The sequence below is a fragment of the Emydura macquarii genome, unplaced genomic scaffold, assembly GCF_026122565.2.
Source record: "Emydura macquarii macquarii isolate MOO-44397 ecotype Brisbane River unplaced genomic scaffold, CSIRO-AGI_Emac_v2 contig_2676, whole genome shotgun sequence".
NCBI classification, from domain to species: domain Eukaryota; kingdom Metazoa; phylum Chordata; order Testudines; family Chelidae; genus Emydura; species Emydura macquarii.
This window is the reverse complement of record NW_027132813.1, coordinates 46,096,444-46,116,486: the sequence shown is the minus strand read 5'-3', so window position 1 is coordinate 46,116,486 and position 20,043 is coordinate 46,096,444. Positions and strand designations below refer to the sequence as shown.

The window sequence follows — 20,043 nt, the reverse complement described above, 5'->3', positions numbered from 1 at the left end:
ACGCTGATCAACACAGTAGCTCCGTGCCCTCTACTAGCTCATTGACAATCCAGATGCTTGACCAAAAAGACATGATTTGCATTGCATTCTGATTGTCTGTGAATTCTGACAGTCTCCCATTGTCACCAGCTGTAGAACAAACTGTCAATCTGCTAAGAACAGCTTTCCAGTCTCCAAAAGTGCGCACACAGAGTTTGTCAACGAAGGTGATTCAGGAGAGGGAAATCACTAAAACAGTCATTCCCTAAACCATGCAGGGTTTTATAAAATGGAACCAAAACTTTGGCTGCATCTGAAAGCATGTTGGAAGCCAGTGGAGTTCTTGGAGTGTTGTAGTGTTTTGGCTTTTTGTATGTGTTGAGTATATGGGCCTACTATTACTTCTGAGCCAAACGAAAACTGCCTTAGCGAAGTGGCAGTGGCCCATGTTTAGGGAGCTTATGGTACACGTACAATGAAATAAAAGAACCTGCAGCACAGCCATGACTGGCCCCGGTCAACTGAACCTGGGTGCAGGCTGCTTGAGCCTGAACGTCTACCCTACAATTTTATAGCCCCGTGAGCCTGAGTCAGCTGACCCACACCAGCCGCGAGTCTTTCCTTGTAATGTAGACCAGGGTTTTGTCTCCGCATTACAGTTTTGTGTGTAAAGGGCTTTCAGTCATTGTCACCTGTTATCATGAAGCTGTTGAGTGCCAATATCTTCAATGGGGGACACACAGAATCTCCTGGCGCCTGGTTAGCCGAGCCAGCAGGTTCTACCACCTTTGTAATTGTCTACAGATCAAAGAATAAGTTGGCAGTGCCCGCCTCCCTCCTCCAGTCTTAGCTCTGCACATAGCCCCAGCATATAAGAGAAATAAATGAAGAAAGGACAAAGAAAAAAATGTAAGAATGGTGGAAGAAATAGGGCTATAGAGGGAATGTAGGCACACGCAGAGCCCCTGGCATGAGAGGAGATTGTGGGACTCTAGCAGAGCGGGAAGATGGAAATGGGGGACACACAGAGCCCCTGGCATAGGGGGTGGTTAAAATGGGGGACCCTGGCATGGGCAGGGGAAGGGGAATAGGAGAGTACTGTTTTTGATGGAATAAATGGGCCCAGAAAGATCAGGTTTTTAACGTGACCCTATCACTGAACAATACTAAACAGTTAAACAAGGTTTGAGGTTATGGAATATAGAGACCTCAGCCTGCTTATTAGCATGGAAAACACACTTAAAAATCTTTTAAACCTTCTATTAAAGATACAGAACAAGAAGGAAAAACGGTTAAAGCATCAAATGTACAGTATTAAGTAAGGCTTTTGTTTTAACAATATCCCTTCTTCCCTTTCACTATAGAGAGTCTTTAGAAGGAAGAAAAAATCTTGTTTGAGAGTCTCTCAGATGGGATTAAAAATGGTAATACCTGTCTTAGAATCATAAGGTTAGGAGGGCCCACAAGGGTCATTTAGTCTAACCCACTGCCAAGATGCAGGATTTGTTGTGTCTAAACCATCCAAGACAGATGACTATCCAGCCTCCTTTTGAAAAACTGCAGTGAAGGAGCTTCCACAACCCCCTTAGGCAGTCTGGTCCATTGTCATACTATTCTTACAGTTAGGAAGCTTTTCCTGAAATTTAATCTAAATCTGCTGTGCTGTAGTTTGAACCTCTTGTTCTGCCCTCTGTGGCAAAAGAGAACAACTTTTCTCCATCTTTTTCTATAGCAGCCTTTCAAATATTTGAAGACCAGTATTATATGCCCCCTTAATCTCCTCTTTTCCAAACGAAACATATTCAGTTCCTTCAGCCTTGCTCATATGGTTTGCATTCCATCTCTTTGATCATCTTTGTCACTCGTCTCTGGATCCTTTCTATACCAGGGTGTCCAAAATTGAACACAATACTCCAGCTGAGCCCTAACCAGTGCTGAGTAGAGTGGTACTATCACCTCTCATGGCTTGCATGCTATGTCTCTGTTAATGCAACCTAAAATTGCATTTGGTTTTTTTTTGGTTTTTTTTGCAACAGCATCGCATTGCTGACTCATATTGAGGTTGTGATCCACCACATCTCCTAGATCTTTTTCAGCAGTACTGCTGCCAAGACAGTTTTCCCCCATTCTGTATTTGTGCATTGGGTTTTTCTTCCCTAATTGTAGCACTTTACCTTTGTCTTTGTTGAATTTCACTTGTCGTCTGTAGCCCAGTTCTCCAATTTATCAAGATCCCTCTGAATTTTAGCTGTATCCTCCAAAGTATTGACTACCTCTCCCTGCTTTGTGTTATCTGCAAACTGATCGGTATGCTCACTATACTTACATCCAGGTAACTAATAAAGCTGCTAACACTGGATCTAGAAAAAATCCTTGTTGAACCCCACTTGAGACCTCCCTCCAATCTGACATCATTCCATTACTAGATACTCTTTGTTTGCAGTTGTTTAACTATATCCACTTAGTGGTAGTTCTGCTGAGCCTGCATTTTTCTAGCTTACTTATCAGAATGCTATGTGGGACTGTGGCAAAAGCCTTGATAAAGTCCAGGTATATGATGTCCACCGCATTCCCCCTATCCACCAAATCCGTTACCCTGTCAAAGAAGGAAATCAAGCTGGTTTGGAATGATTTGTTCTTGGTAAATCCATGCTGTCTGCCAGTGATTACCCCTTCATCCTCCAGATATTCGCAAATTGAATGTTTTATATATTGCTGTAGTAGTTTCCCAGGTATCGAGGTCAGGCTGACTGGTCTATAGTTCCCTGGCGCCTCCTTTTTCCTCTTTTTATAGATTGGCACTACATTAGCCGTCTGGGACTTCTCCTGTCATCCATGAGTTTGTAAATACTATTACCAGTGCGTAAATAGCATCCGACCCCACTGATCTGAATTCATTCAAATTAGTCAAAAGATCTCTGAGGTGTTCTTTATCTACCTCCTTTCTCCTTTATTGTCTATGAATGACACAAAATGTTGTTCTGAATTTACACCAGTGTAACCAGGAGAGAAATCTGGCCCTTAGCATCTATTCTTAGGGAAGCAATGACCATGAAACTAAATGGAAAAAATGAAGCAGTGGGCACAGAAATTACAGGATGAAGAGAGACCTAGAGTTTTTTGCGGCAAAGTTATATTGACAAAGTGTCAGTGTAGACAATGCACTTGGTTATGTTGCTGTAAATGGCCTCTAGGAGGTGTCCCATAATGCCCATCCTGACCACTCTAGTCAGCAGTTTGAACTCTGCTGTCCTGCACCCAGATACACAGGCATCCACCCCTCTCCCTTTAAAGGCCTGGGAATTTTTGAAATTCCACTTATTGTTTGCTCAGTGCAAAGAGCTCACATTGCATCTTCCCAGCTGACCATGGCAGCTTCACGCAGCAAATGCTTTCTCGATTGGAGCACACCGGAGCTTTTGGATCTGCCGAGCATATGGGGAGAGGAAGCTGTGCAGTCCCAGCTCTGCTCCAGCCATAGGAACTTTGATACCTGTAATCAGATTTCTCGTGGCATGTTGGAGAAGGGCTACGAATGGGACTCGCATCAGTGCCATGTAAAGATAAAGGAGCTGAGGCAGGTGTGCCAGAAGGCAAGGGAGCCAAACCATTGCTCTGGTGCTGTGCTGAAGATCTGCTGCTGCTTTAAAGAGCTGGACGCCATCCTCAGCAGCGACCCAAGCTCCACTGCCAAGAGCTTCATGGATATTTAAGCAGACTGGAGACAGTCGACTCAATCTTAAGGACAAAGTCGTGGACGAGAAGGACCAGTTGGCGGATGAGATGGGACAGGAAACAGGATCATCCGGTACCTTGGGGAGTCTCTTCTCAATCCCAGAGGGTTCAATCCAGTCCCAGCACTCTGTCTCTGGCGCACATGATGCAGGAGAGGGGAGCTCTGGTAAGTGATCTTTTTGAGTTGATGTGCTCAGTTATATGAGGTAGAGCTGTCCTTTGCTTTGTTATATTCTAGAACTGGGTGAAGGGATAGAAATGTACAAGACTAGCTTTGTTTGCGTGTGCTTCACATTTCCCTGTGCAGCTAAGCAATGTGGCAGAAAAGTGTGTTAATATATACCGAGATTTCACGGGAATTCTCCAGGGAGATCTCTAGGAAACTTTCCTGAGGTACTCGCCAATCCACTGCTGAAGGTTCCTTGGCACAGCTGCTTTGTTTCCTCCTCTGTTGTAGGAAACTTTCCCACACCAATAGGCAATCATTTGTGCGGAGAGCAAAGCAGCACACTGGCGAGTAGCATAGGGAGCTGGTCTGAAGCCACACGCATGCAGGAGATACACCCTTGCATCCTTTCTTACCCTCAGGAGTGAGAGATCGGGTACAACATTGGTTCTTAAACTGGGGGTCGTGACTCTTCAAGGGGTCGCGATGTGGTTATGTTGGGGGTCATGAGCTGTGAGCCTCAGCCAGGCGCAGGGCTATGAGCCTTCCTGCTTAGTCTCGGCGAAGGAACGTGGCGGGGAAGGCGGGAGCAGTGACGCACAGATATTACTCACCTCCCCCCTCAATCTTCCTCCGTGCCCCCCTAGGGGACTGGGGGCGGGGGGGAAGCGAGAAGCAATGCCAGGGTTCCCTGCATCCAGGTCACTTTCCCCACCTGAGCTGTGCTGTGAGGCGAGCATCAGGAGCTGCTGCTCTTTGCCCTCCCCTACGCAGCCCAAGTGAGGAAAGTGACCTGGATGCAGGAATCTCTGAAGTTACCCCCCCTCTCCCTCCCACACACACACACACACACACACAGCCCTCTAAGAGTGCGTGGAGCAACAGTTTTCAAGGTGCAAGCAAGCGGTAATACCAGCTATTCCGTGCATGCAGGTCTGTTTTCCCAGGTGGGTGCAGGGTGTTGGTGCAGGGGTAAGGGGTGAAAAGGGCACAGTGCTGGGGTTAGGGGTGAACAGGAGTGGGGAGCCCAGAGGGGCGAGGGGGTTGCACTCAGAGGCTTGCTATGTGAAACGGGTCACCAATAGAAAAAGTTTGAGAACCGCTGGGCTACAATGACCTCCGCCTGTGGAAAACGGTGGCAGAATTTACAATTTTGTCCCTAGTCATCTGCAGTGATCCCCTTAAAAAACTCCCTAGACCCTTTTCCCCATCTTGAGTGCCTGCGCCTCTCCTCCCCACCGCGCCAAACTCACCATGTTTAGGGCAGTTGCCGAGCTGTGTGCCAAGGAACAGTGAGAAACTGATTTGTATTTTAAAAGAGGTGTATTTTGCTATAATGATTTGATGCTGTGAGTGCACTAACAATCATACTTTTTATTGTTTTGTTGTTTCTTGTGCTTCTTCAGATATGGCTTTCAGGAGAACACTCTACACACTGGTGAAGCACCTCCATCGGATAAGGAAGCGACCAAGGATGAGCCAGGAGGACATGTTTCGAGAGGTGCTCCAGTACTCAAAGGCCGAAAAACAAGAACACAAAGTTCTTGAGAGACTTTTAAAGGAAAATTATAAAATAGACAGGCAAGACAGAAAGAAGAGCTAGGAGCAAATTTTAATGGGCCAGGAGCAGATGATAAAAGTGATGGATGACCAAACAGAGACGTTGAAGTCCCTAAACACATTGCAGGCAGAATTCACGCATGCTCACCCTTCCCTGCAGCTAATGCAGAATTGCTTGCCATGCCTTCCCCAAACTCCTCCCACATATTCCTTCCAAATTCCCGCCCTGTCTCAGCATCCTGTTCACTCCCCCCCTTCGGACAGCTTCCAAAATGATAGCCGGACATACCCACGGCTCTGAGAGTCTATTATGCCCTTCACTGTTATCTCCCACCAAGTGTTTTGTGTGTGGTGTTAATTGGTATTTAATAAAAACATTATCTTTCAGAGTATCAATCTTTATTTGTTTGCTACACCTGGTGGTGGCTGCTGAAATTAATACATAGTGGCAATTGGATCATTTGCAGAATACAAATCACTGTAAGGAATCATCAAAAATGTTTATGCAAGGCAGCAAAGCATGGTAGAGTGCTGTACAGAAAGACCCATTACTAGAGCTCATTCTCAAAATGGAGACTTAAGGCCTCCCTGATCCAAGTACCCCCATTGGACCCCTGTAATAGTCCTGACATCTGGCTGCTCAAAATCAGCTGCCAGGTAATCCACCTCTACACTCCATCCTGGGGGAAACTGTTCACCCTAGCCTCACAAATATTATGGAGTGCACAACAGGCTGCTATGACCATAGAATTATTTTCCTCATTTAGGTCTAACCTGCCATAAAGGCAGCCCCAGCGTGCTTTTAACCTGCCAAATGCACATTCTACAGTCATTCTGCTCCTGCTTAGCCTAATGGTGAAGCACTCCTTGCTGCTGTCCAGGTTTCCTTTATAAGGCTTCGTGAGCTATGGCAGTAAGGGATACATTGGGTCTCCCAGGATCACTGTGGGCATTTCAACATTCCCCATTGGAATCTTCTGGTCAGGAAAGAACGTCTCTGCTTGCAAGTCCCTCATAGCTGGATGCAATTAATGGCCCTGCACACTTGTGTTAATGCAGCTCCAATGGTTGACTTGCCGACTTCAAACTGATTTGTGACCAACTGGTAGCAGTCTGGCATTGCCAGCTTCCACACAGTGATCACCACCCACTTCTCCACCGCGAGGGCAGATCTCATTTTGGTGTCCTTGCACCACAGTGCTAGGGTGAGCGCCGCACACAGTTCCAGGAAGGTGGCTTTCCGCATCCAAAAATTCTGCAGCCACTGCTCATCATCCCAGACCTGCATAACAATGCAATTCCACCACTTAGTGCTTGTTTCCTGAGCCCAAAAGCAACAGTCCACTGTGTGCAGCTGCTCTATGAATGCCAAAAGTAATCTGGTATTGTTTCTTTCCGTGGCACACAGCAGGTCAGTCACCTCTGATTCCTGTTCAGGTTAGGAGTTCATGATATACTGCATGACCATCCGTGAAGTGTTCATAACAGTGATCACAACAGTGGAGAGCAGTGCAGGATCCATCCTTTCAGACAGAGATGATGGGCACACAGTAACCAGGAGAAAAATGCTGCAAAATGCAGTCTGAAGCCCATGGAATGATGTGACAGAAAAAACTGCGTCATGGGACATTGCACCCACACCCATGATGCACTGCAATCCACTCCATGAATTTTGACCCCCCTGACAAATAATGTGACACTTCATGCACAGGGTACAGACACATTAGAGCATGTGCCTAAACTTACTGGTAGCTCAATTCTTTATCAATTATCATATAGCTCCAGTGCAATCTGTACACTATCCTTTTTTTGACTGTCCCATGCCCAGGTAATTTGGGGCAAGCTAGTAGCCTTTGGGTAAAGTAGATCAAGTGACCCATGTGATATATGACCTAGCCCCAAATTGAACACAAGGAAGACAGATGCTATGGGGTGCTACAGCTGGTGGAAGTCTGGCCCTAATGCTGGCATAAGCAGCCCAGGTAGCATCACCCCAATAGAAGGGTGATTCTGTGGTGGCATAAGAGCTATTATGCTACTCCTTTGCCCTGTGCCAGCATAGCATGGTGTGCCCCTATGATATACCAGTTATTGGCTTTGATTTCATCCACTTATGTATCTTTGCACTTGGCGTAAAATAGAACAGGCTTGCTTTACCTGTTGGGGAAGGGCTGTTTGGGAAACCCTCCTAAGTCGGACTTAATCTTTTCACCAAGAAAGTGCTGGGCAGATGATTCATGGGTTGGGTGTATTCATGTACTTGGATTTTCCTCCATGGTGGTGCACATGGGCAGTTGGTCCTGAGGATTATGAGGCACTGCTAAGGACACGAATTTGGTGCTGGGTTACCTTTGATATAGCTACCAGAAAATCCAAGTCGACATGCATGAATCTTTATTTCCTAATCATGTGTTCACATTGACAGTATTGTGCACCATACTTCTACTGACATCTGGTGGCATGTTGTTGCAGAAAATCTGTTTTTTAAAAGACTGCAGGTTTGTATGACATGCATTTTGTTTAATTTAGTGGTCCTGCAGTTATTTTTTGCAAACTGTGGCTGTTAAAATGAACTTCTTACTGAAAGTCAAAAAATTCAAGAGCTTTTAAAGAATGTCAGACAAATCCAGCTCACATTAGGACAGATAATAATATAACAATGTTCATGCAGTGGTAACATTTCATTTCCATTAGGATGTTTCTAGGCCTTTTTTTAAAAAAAGAAAAGGTATTAGGTAAAATAGTGCTTAAATACCACAGTAATAGACAATAAGCAATACACAATGGACTACAGTACAGGAGTATTTACTAACACTTTGAGAGGTGATTTTTCCTAAGTGCTCTTATTCACACAGCAGAAGGAAAATGAGAGAACCCTATATGAAGTCTTTTTTCTGCAGAACTTTCAAATTTGTTTTTGAGAACACATGATGCGTTGAAATGAACTCAGTGCTCTGTTTCCATGCTTTATGAAATTACACGACTACCGTTGAATGTCAATGTGCATTTAAAACAGCTATTTGTATTAAGGACAGATATTTTAGTGTTATTTTAGCCAACTAAAGCTATGTAAATTTTACATATATGTACAGCACTCGTTCATGAAAATGAATGTTATTTAAAAGTGTTTCCAAAGACAGAATTTGGCACACATCTGGTGAGTTCAAGCTGCATGCACAGAATTTGGCCTTTAAGGAGAAGCTTTCTATTCAATAGGTTGATGGTGAACTCTGGAGCAAACCCCATTTCAATGACATGGGTGAAAATAGTTTATAGAGTAGTCCCAGCATTATATGCGCATAACTGAGCTAGAACCTGGCCTGTCATGTCATCAGTTTTCTGCTGTTTTAGGGACTAATCTTATTGTCCTTGCTCATCCAAGTTTCCCACTGCCAAAACTCCCATTGGTATCAATGATAGGCTGTAATCCTCAAACCTTTTCAGTGCAAACCAGGAAAGTCTCTAGACATGAACTACAGTTGAAAAATAGATCCTTATAAAGAAATTATGTAAGCACTGTAATACTGCTGTTCGCTGAAAGACATCTTAATGGTCCGTGGAATGTTTTACTTTTTAAGGATTAAAGCTGGAAAGAAAGCATGATGGAATATGTAACAGGCAGCTAGATTGGTTAGTCACATAACACACTTGCTTTACCTCCCTGTGGTCTGCTATAGATTATTAATATTTTGCTTCATTTTTGTTTCTAAAATAGAACCAGTTAAATATATCATCACATATTGTATAATGTTGCTTAGGAATAGCTAATATTGCCAGCAGCAGCTGAAAGAGATTTATATTTATACAGTCTATAAATAGAGAGCTTAATAAATCAATCAGCGGGCAGCTTTCCTTTGCTGGCAATAAGCTGTTTTAATGGCACTGCAGATGCAGCTTTTATGTAGCTGAATTACTTTGTTTATTGAAGAATAAAATATTGATGTGTAATATGCAGTTTGGATACTGTCTCTCTTTCAGCGGGGTGTTGGGAGAGCGTTTTATAAGTCAGGTTCTCTACATTTTGTATAGTTGCGTGAAAAGGAGAAAAGCCTTTCCTTTGAAACAACCATGCACAGTGACTATATTGTCCTGCTTTTCCCCCTTTTTATTTTCTATAGCTAAGCGCCTGTGTGTTTTCTTGTCTTTCAGCAATGGGGAGAAGGACTTGGATCCATCATACATAACTTTAGAGCTAATAATGTCAGTCCAATGACATGCCTCAAGAAACAGTAAGACTTTTCCCTCTCTGTTTTTCCTTCTGTATGTTTTTCTGGCCACATATTTTCCTACATGAACTTTTTTAGATCATCCTTTCTTTTCTTGGCTCAACAAATGAAATCACCAAAACAGTCTGAAAAAATTCCCTTAGACTTCAGCCTCTCCCCTTCCACCTCCGATAAATGGTGTTAACCTCATTTAGGGTTTCATTGTAACCATAAGAGTTCCCAAGCCCCTAGCTTGGTGTCTGTCTGAGAGAGTGTAAGGGAGTTTACAAGCATACATTTAATCTATTCAGATGTGTAATTTTAATTATTGTCTTGTCTGTTCTTCCCTTGATACACACATATCGCCCCCATGGATGATACTGCTTTTGGCAGTTGTACGCATGTAACAAGGGAGAGGTTGTCTGTCAAGGGATGTACCAATTTTCTAATTATTCTGGGATGAATTTTGCCTCTGGAGCACAACTCTGCATTGTAGAACTGTCTTGCTCCATAGGGAGCACTAAGAAAGGAGACGGAACACTTCCTGGAGCTTCCCGGGACACAGGGGAAGTGCACTCTCTCTGCTTTCTCTCACCCTTTATCAGGTTGAGCAAACTTCCTGTCCCTTCTTCAGGCCACTGTGCAAGGTGGTGCAGCTGTGACACTTGCCTCCTCCCTGCCTGGACATGCTTTCTTTCGTGCTATGAATTCCAAGGAAGCAGTCCCTGTACTTTCCGGAAGGCAGGGACTACAGTTGTGCCTGGGCCTTGCACAGACAGTGGCAGGCAGAGGGCTCTGTACTCATTTCCCTACAATGCATGCTTGCTTAAGGGCCAGACTGTCTCTGGCCAGCTGATGGGCTGTGACTTTTTGTCTTTTTGAATTTCAAAAATGTCATGAATGAGTTGAAGATTAAAATTGCTGCTGTGTTTTGTGTTCCTTTCACAAAGATGGCAGGCACCATTAACACGAATAGAAGTAGCTAGAACACTGCTTTTATTGAAATAAATAAATACGATTTGAACATTTTATTTCTTTCTATGTTGCAGCTGGATGAAGCTGGCGTTTCTGACAAACATAAATGGCAAAATTCCAGTTAGGAGGTAAGCATAACTGGAGATATTGAGAATCTATCAAGTAAATTTTGTGTAATGTGTATCAAATCATGTGTATGATATTAATATACATGTTAATTATATTTGTATAATTTATAATTGTAATATATGCATAAAAACAAGATGGGAACTAAGAAGACGTCATTTTTGTTCTATTCCTTCTTTTTAAGCAGGAAAAACTCATAATGAAATCAGTAATTTTTCCTTATTAAGACCCCTATCCTAGGAAATGTTAAGTGCTTTCAACTCTCATGAAATCCACTTGGAGCTAAGGGCATCTAGTAGCTTGTAAGCTCTGTAACCCTAGGAGTTCAAGAATGGGTTTTTCAATACTTACAAGGCAAGTTGTAAAGGATTTGTCAATAGCAGCATACATATGCTTCAGACCATTGCATATAGAATAGTAGGTACATTGGGAAGTGCAATTCACTGTAAAACTGAAAGAGAAACTTTGCCAGAATCATTGTTGTGTTCACAGGAACTTTTTGAGTAATATTTGTGCTGTGCAGTATACAACCCACCGCAAGTCTTGGGTTACTTATTGCCAAAGATTAAAAAAGCAACTGTGGAGCAAAACAGTATATTTCTCTGTAAGCAATTGTTGTCTGGCTGAGTAGCTGATGTCGCTTTTCCATACTGTCTAGCTTTACTACATTTCTCTTACACGTACACTTTAGAAATCCAGTCAAACAATTTGCCTTCTCCTCTCCCCATACAAAAAAATGTAAAAGTCACCACTCTTGCTAATATTGGGCCATATTGCTCACTTCCACAGCAACCTGTGGTAAGGGGAAAGAGGAGCAAGAAAACTTTGTGGTTCCCCTTGTGGAGTTTCCTGCCGGCATCTTTTCAAAAGATGGGGATTGGAGCCTTGCTGAGCTGACAAGCAGCAAAATCCTCAGAACCATAGCACCTGCTGCATTGCCCTTGTCTCTCCTGTGGTAGCATGGCTCCAACAATAACAGCAGCCATGGAGGATATCTTGAAGGAGTGAATGCTGCTTCAGTTTATTAATATATCAACTTCCATATGGCCAGTCCTCTGCTTGTCTCTCGATCTGACACCAAACCTCCATGGGGCGTCTTTTAAGTAGAGCACCCATGGGAGGGGTATCTGCAGAATAGTGGGGATGGCGGAAGGATGCTGAAATAGCTGAATCACCCTTTCTGCATGTAGATCTACTGGAGCCAGTCCAGTCCAATCACTCTAATTACTTAAATTTTCCTACCAGATCCATAGCCTGGATCTCACATAGGTGATGTAAATGAAGTACTGTAATCATCTTGGTCAATACATATAAATGGCTTTCCTTAAAGGCTGTTCAATTCTAAGTAGTTTGTTACCCTAGATTTGCACAATTACCATGTCGAGGAAACCAGATCTCCAAATGGGCTCATGTTCTGGTTTCAAAAAAAATGTTTTTAGCACAACATACTAGTGAATTGAAGTCTAGTATTCTGACACTTGCCTCAATGAAGGCCAGGACAGGTTACAAAAAATCCCGCCTTTTGATGAAATAATTAAATGTCCGCACCCTATTCATTGTAGACTGCTAAACAGATATGAAGATAGTATACAGCATGTGTGAAATCCATGCACATCTGCTAATGTAGCAGTTCCAAAGCAGACATTATCACTCAAGAATACTCTGTGGATTTCGGCCAGCAGTACTCCCTTGAAGGGATTTCAGTTTTCATAAATCCAGAAAATCATTTGGCAGCTGGTGATGGATCTAATCCTGTTTCATGCTATAAAGAGGGAAACTGTGTTGCTCAGATTCTGAACCTTCAAAGCTAAGGAATACAGTGCTGGACATCTCAGAGAAATATATATGGTAATGAATTCAGTGTCATCCTGTGAAATTTCAGACTTCTTGGATGAACTGAACGTGTGGTTTCATTTATCTATTTTTTAACACTGTTACTTTGAATCCAATGGCTTCAACAGGAGTTTCAGATGCTCACCACCTCTGAAAATCAGGCTGCTTATCTAGGTGCCCCTGATCGGGTGTGCCAGCCCTTTTTTAGGGCTTGTTAGAGAAGTCTTTGGTGCAAGCACTCTCTCTCTCTTTTCCATGCCTAACTTGGGAGAATACAGGAGACAGCCACTGCACAAAAGGAAGGGGTGTTGGGGGAAGCAGTTTAAGTTTAAATGAAAGGAAAACCCAGGCTGCTGGCCCGTTCTAGGGCCTCAGATCAGAGCTTTGATGTATAGGATACATGAATGTTCCCTTCCTCCCCTCGGCACTAAGATCCTGATGGGGATTATAGCCCCTGAGGACTGCTGGAACTGTAGTGCTGGGCGTGGAGCTAGATACTGGTCTGTCAGGTGTCATGCACTGAGTTGCCTTATCACACATTCCTGGAGCCCTGATGGAGGGGCTAAGCAAGGTATTCCTCCAGATGACTGGGGGCTGCTATGATGTCACATGGCAGCCGTGAGGACAGGGGGAAGACTGTCTCTTCTGTGTCTCAGTGCTCCTTCAGCTGGCTCTCAGACAGCCTGGAGAAGGAGGAGGCCGCCTACTGCACAAGAGACTGGCTGGCCTAGGGCAGGGCAGAAGGGGAGCAGGGATGGAAGAGGGGGACAGGCACTGGGGCACAAGATGGGCAGGCTTGAGGGGAATAAGACATAGGTGAGGATAGGAGCTGAAAGGAGGCAGGCCAAGGAGGTAATGGGTCCAGGCCTCACTCTGTCCCCAGCAACTATCAGATTCCAGACCTTACTGTGCCTCCAGAAACCCCTCTTTGCCCCATCCCAGAATCTCCCTCATGCTCCAGGCACCCCTTTTCCCTGATAACTCGTCCCCCCCCTCCCCGCCGGCTTCCTCAGGCACTCCCATTCCTTGTGCTTTTCCTAAACAACCCCCAGACTCCATCCCGCATAGGCTATGCCTGCTTTCCTCCTATATCTTTATACTCACTGACTTCTCCAGGCTACCGAGTCAATCCTGCCTCCCCCATCCCAGGTGTGTCGGGTGCAAGGGATTGGCTTCCATCGTCTCCCACCCCTGTCCGACTACTCAGGGACACTCAGAGGAGGAAATATGTGAGCTAGAATTGCACAAGACTTGTCAGCTATGGGGATACATATGGGATTTTCATTCCCTCAGGAAGTCAAGTCTCAACGTCAGAGCTAGGAAGAATGAGACAGGAAAATAAACTCTGTCAGTTTGATTTTATTTAGACACTGAAGCCTAAGGAAAGCCTGAGGGAAATGTCTTCTCTGGGAAATGAGAAATCTTTGTGTTTCTTTGAACTTTAACACAGACCCCATACGAACAGCAAAAGGCCTGGAGGAATGCCAAGCTTGGGAAGGTGGAACTCCCAAGCTCAATTCTCCCTGGCCCTGCATTTGTGCAGTCATTTCCATCAGCACAAAGTGGTGTAAATGCTACCAACTCAGAACAGTTTGCCTGACCTTGCCCTGGTGTAATTGACTGCACACGGTGCAGAGCAACAAACATTCTATTCCTTTGTGGGTTTTTGGGGGGTTTTAACATAACCTCTTTGGGCTATGGACAGAGCTTACCATCAACAGGTTGGGGAGAGAGAGTGCATAATAATTGGTTATAGGAAAATCTCAGAGGCATTCATTTTTACTTTACCTGCTTCACAAAATTTATCTGAGCAGTTTTAATCTGGAAATGCAAACCTTACAAGAACCGAATGTTTTACATGAAGTTTTGTATAGCTTGGTCAAAAAAACAGTGGTCATTTATAAAAAAATAAGGATCTGTCAGTAGATACCACACTGATACTGTCATTTTGTATCCTGGTCCCTTGTCTGCACAGGTTGCAGTTGCACCAATTTAACTAAAGTCTGTTTAAAAACTGGTGTAGTTTAACTGATGCAAACCACTCCCCACTCTCTGGATGGAAGCATTTATATGGGTTTAAAACTGGTTATATCAGTTTAGCTTGTACCATAAATTCACCAGCTCAATCTAAACAAGTATAAACTAAGATTAAATCTGCTGACTCTCCACACAGTGCCGTGTACCATTTTAACCAGTTTAAAATTATACTTTTAGTTAAATTGGTACAACTTTGTGCACAGGCCAGTCTTAAATAAAGAGAAGAAATCCCAGGCTTGGTCTACACTTAAAACTTACATCTTACACTTAAAACCTACAGCCCTTAGCCAGTATAGCTATGCCAACAAACTCAATAGAGTAGGTGCAGCTATGCTGATGGACAAGTGCTTCTGTTGGCATAGCTAACGTTCAGGGGTAAGGGATAGAAAATTGCCTTCTGACAATGTAAACTCTGTTTGCGCTAGAGGGCTATGTGAGTTTAGTTCTGCTGGCATAGCCTCTGTAATGTGGACATAGCCTCAGATACCACTCTTTGGTAACTGCTGGCAATCACGGTACCACAAGAGTTTCCCACAATATCTAGGCAGTTATCATTCCAATTCCAGAAAAACTAGGAAATGCAGAATTAGTTACCAAAACTAAAATAGTTTTCAACAGTCTGTGGTTTGATTATTTGAGTGTTTGTGTGAAGGTGTGTGCCAGTTCTTTTTGCATCTTTGCCATTTCACCCATCTTGAACAACTGCAGTGGAATGAACTACCAATGATCTTGAACCCTGGTTCCAGAACACATTTAAAAAATAAATGATGAATAAGTACATTGACAAAATATCGCACTGTGGAGCATGATAATTAAACTTTTGTAGGATGTGTCATGTAGTAATCTTCCCTGCTTCAGCACTAATCCAATTCTGTTTCTAGGCATTGGAAAGAAGAATGCAAATCTGCTATGATCAAGTCACTTTTGACTAGAAGCAGTAGTTTTGTGTACAATATTTCCTGCTAAATAAAATTGTCATACTGGATTTGTGATTCACGTGATCTTTTTCTAGGCTGATGTGCTTAGAAATAATTACTACCATGTTTACTGTCTTCTTTGATGAAATAATAGATAATTTGGCACCTAAAATGGGTCTGCTAAGCTATGGAATTTTGGCTCACAGTTTTTGATTAATCGTTTGTTGTTATTAGCAGGTGTTTGACATAAAATGTCTATTATTGGACAGTTTATAGGAGTAGATGTAGAATTTTTACTGGGCTAGAGTTAGATGATAAATCTTGCAGTTAGCAATCCTGCACATCCTAGAGTGAAATGTCATTAAAAGTTAGAAAGGGTTCAATAGATAACACCTGAGATTTTAAAAAAATGGGTGCCTAAAGTTAGACTCCTAACCCTCTATTTCGATGGGAGCTTCTGGATGCTCTACAACTTTGAAAATTAGGCCACTTATTTAGGTCTATAAATATGGACTTAGGAGTCTAGCTTTAAGAACTTGTTTTAAAAAAATGTTGGCTAAAAATTGTAAAAAATATTAATTTATCATTTACATCTTTGGCTTGCTGATCTTCATTTTATTGGTAGGAAGATATTTACACAAGTGGTTTTAAGTGCTTTGGAGAACAAAACAATTCTTGATTGCTATGGCAACAAATAATGGCATATAATGGCAAATAAATGAATAATTCATTTAGTGTCCATGATTATAATAATAAATCTCAACAAATTCACTTGATATAGAAGGCAGCGTCTTTCCTGATGTAATGCTTGTGTTAAGATTATGGACATGGCCCTAAACCACAGTATTTGTATCCAGATCAGAACATCAAAGTGAGGTAGTTGATGAGCCCCATGATTTTGGTTCATGGCTTCAAAGAGAAGGGAAGGTTGGCTATGAAGTTTGGATCTGACTCTTCGGAAACTCATCTCAAGTGGAAACAGAAATAGAACAAAAGTCTTCATATTAATTGTATCAGATGTCATAGACTTACTTGTATTTATTTTATTAGAAGTAAAAATGAGGCTCTTAGTGTAATGGATGGTGAAATAAGTCCATCCTTTACAGAAAGAAGCCAAATTGGTCCAGGAGTTTGGAGGAAGTGTCTCAGTGGAAGTGGGAAGGAAGCAAAGTTGATTGTATTTGGTCTGTCTGGAGTAGGAATAGTTTTGGTGGGAGCAAATCAGAGCCTTTTAAGGGAAGGAGGAACAGGAAGGAATCCATTTTGAGGCGCTTGGAAGAGAGGAAGGTGATCAGGTAAAATCATCATAGATTCACCAAGGGCAAGTCATGCCTGATCAACCTGATTGCCTTCTATGATGAGTTGACTGGCTCTGTGGATGTGGGGCAAGCGGTGGATGTGATATACCTTGACTTTAGCAAAGCTTTTGATGCGGTCTCCCACAATATTCTTATTAGCAATTTGAAGTATGGGTTGGATGAATAGACTATAAGGTGGATAGAAAGGTGGATAGATAATCAGGATCAATGGGTAGTAATCAATGGCTAAATGTCTAGTTGGCAGCCAGTAACAAGCAGAGTGCTCCAGGGGTTGGTGCTGAGGCTGGTTTTGTTCAGCTTCTTCATTAATGATCTCAAGAATGGGGTAGATTGCACCCTTGGCAAGTTTACAGATGACACTAAGCTGGGGGGAGTGGTAGATACCCTGGAGGGTAAGGATAGGATACAGAGTGACCTAGACAAATTAGAGGATTGGGCCAAAAGAAATCTGATGAGTTTCAACAAAGAGAAGTGCAGTTCTGCATTAAGGCCAGAAGAATCCCTTGCATTGCTACAGTCTGGGGACCAACTGGCTAGGCAGCAGTTCGTCAGAAAAGGACCTGGGGATTACAATGAATAAGAAGCTGGATATGAGTCAACAGTGTGCCCTTATTGCCAAGAAGGCTAACGGCATGTTGGGCTACATTAGTAGGAGCATTGCCAGCAGATCGAGGGAAGTGATTATTCCCCTCTATTTGACACTGGTGAGGCCACATTTGGAGTACTGCAACCATTTTTGTTCCCCCCACTACAGAAAGGATGTGGACAAATTGGAAAGAGTCCAGCAGAGGTCAACAAAAATGATTAGGGGGCTGGAGCACATGACTTATGAGGAGAGGCTGAGGGAACAAGGCTTGTTTAGTCTGCAGAAGAGAAGAATGAGGGGGGATTTGATAGCAGCCTTTAACTACCTGAAAGGGGGTTCCAGGGATAATGGAGCTAGGCTGTTCTCAGTGGTGGCAGGTGACAGAACAAGGAGCAATGGTCTCAAGTTGCAGTGGGGTAGGTCTAGGTTGGATATTAGGAAAAACTTCGTCACTCAGAGGGTGGTGAAGCACTGGAATGGGTTACCTAGGGAGGTGGTGGAATCTCCATCCTTAGAGGTTTTTAAAGTGCGGCTTGACAAAGCCCTGGCTGGGATGATTTAGTTGGGGATGGTCCTGCTTTGAGCAGGGGGTTGGACTAGATGACTTCCTGAGGTCCCTTCCAACCCTAATCTTCTATGATTCTAAGAGTAACAAACCTGTGTGTGTGAATGATGGCTGTAGTGAAAAAATGAGGAATCAGATTTGGAGAGCTTCTTATGAGAGGAATGGCTTCAAAAGAAAGGAGGGAAGCAGAGGAATGGGAATGGCTCAGGATTTCCTTGTGGGGTGGTTGCCTTAAAATGGACAGATTAGAATGTGGAGTCACGACTATGAAAATAGAGGAAGCAGCAAAGTGTAGAGTTCAGTTCCATAATATCTACTTGTTTGTAGATCCTACTGCTTTTTAGACACGGTAAGTTGTCCGTGTATCTTGCTGAAAACTGCCATCATAATAATGTGTTGTACAGCTCTAATTGAACAAACCTTTGGGTGGATCACTGTTTTGTTAAATCTTGTAATAGTTAGCTTACACAGAGAGCAGGCAACTTATTTCTGCTCTGTGGAAGCTTACAGCATTATTACAACTGTGCTGGTACACAGCTGTCACTACAGGTACTTGCATAAATCAGTTGAAAAAAGAGGAAAATGTTGGAGGAGAAAAAGGAGTAAGAGACTGAAACTGTTCATTTAGAAAGTAACTAACTTTTTTTTTCTCCCTTGTCTTAGTATTACCAGAACCTTTGCATCAGGTAAAACAGAAAAGGTGATCTTTCAGGCACTTAAGGAACTAGGTCTTCCCAGTGGAAAGGTATCTACAAATTTAAAATAACATTTTTATATTAAGAAATCACTGAATCGATCAGATTATATCATTATGACTTAAGTTATTTGTGTCGTGAAAAAACATTCCTTCTGTTCTCAGACAGTTTCATTATTGCTTTAATTAAACAGGAATATTTGCTAAAGATCAGATGGTTACGCTAAATGGTGTAAAACTTTACACCAAAGTTAGTTAGGATTTTTTTCTGATGTCCCAATGTGTTGAATATAAATATTCAAACATTCACACAGTAACTTGAATTATTTTTTTTAATTTCAAGAGGCAAAATAAAGACCATGTCCTTGTTCTGTATTGTCTTTTTACATATTTTATTATGATTTATTATCTATATTAACATACATAGACATAATGTTACTATGCAGTCAGAATATCAGCACACTAAACAGGTTTGGGGTAAGGAAAAAAATTGAGTTGTTTTCAGAAAATATAAATAAAGCCATGAGCACTTGGCAAAGATTTGACATAGTGAGTTCTTACTTTTCTAGTACTCAGACATGATGATAGAATAAAGAATAAACAGGCTTTTGCTAAATAATCATTCTCCTTTTTTTTTTTCAGAATGATGAAATTGAGCCTGTAGCTTTTACTTACGAGAAGTTTTATGAACTAACCCAAAAGATATGTCCTCGTACAGACATAGAGGAACTCTTCAGGAAGATGTAAGTTAATTTAAATATTAAACCAATTTTAAATTGTTTTACTGTCATTTTAGGCTATTTCTACTATTACTGGTACAACACTGAACATTATGAAGAATACAACCTTGTGTCCTAATTCCATGTACAGTATTAGTAGACCAAGTCACATCTACATTTTCTTGCCCTTTCTCCCAAATTATTAATGTAAAAGTTCACTCTGTATTTTAGAGCAACTTTTACATGAGTTAAAGGAAGCACCTGGAACTTTTTTTGCATTGGCTTTACTAACTACCTAAAATTTTAACCTGCTCCTTTAAGTTATTAACACAGTATGTGAACTAACTAGATTAAGTAAGAAGTTTAAAAGTTTGTTCATTAAATTTTTCTCAAATGGAGGACTTACATGTTATTTTCTAAAGTAACATCTGTTAAATCAGACTGAGAAGAGAAGGTATTATACTGTAGCAAGCATAGACAGTTTGTTTTCCTTGACAGTGTCTGTTCATTTTGAGAATACACAGCTACTTCAGTGTTAGGAAACTAGAAGGTTTAGAAAGTATCGACAATGTCAACATGTAAATCATACCTTCTGTAGCATCATATATGAAAACTTACTTTTTCTAA

At 42.2% G+C, this 20,043-nt stretch overlaps 1 protein-coding gene and 1 long non-coding RNA gene across 2 annotated transcripts in view; both read left to right on the top strand.

Annotated features, from left to right (window-relative positions):
* The window catches only part of PLCB4 (phospholipase C beta 4), a 318,726-nt gene that overhangs the window by 200,771 nt on the left and 97,912 nt on the right, over positions 1-20,043 (top strand). Inside the window, exons 8-11 of the mRNA XM_067565311.1 lie at positions 9,590-9,669; positions 10,695-10,748; positions 18,667-18,748; positions 19,340-19,440. Coding sequence (XP_067421412.1) covers positions 9,590-9,669; positions 10,695-10,748; positions 18,667-18,748; positions 19,340-19,440 — 317 coding nt within the window. The remainder of the gene's footprint in view (positions 1-9,589; positions 9,670-10,694; positions 10,749-18,666; positions 18,749-19,339; positions 19,441-20,043) is intronic.
* LOC137164431 (uncharacterized) lies at positions 3,329-5,827 on the top strand. The gene is made up of 2 exons (XR_010923028.1): positions 3,329-3,880; positions 5,287-5,827. It is a non-coding gene; the product is annotated as an uncharacterized lncRNA (long non-coding RNA).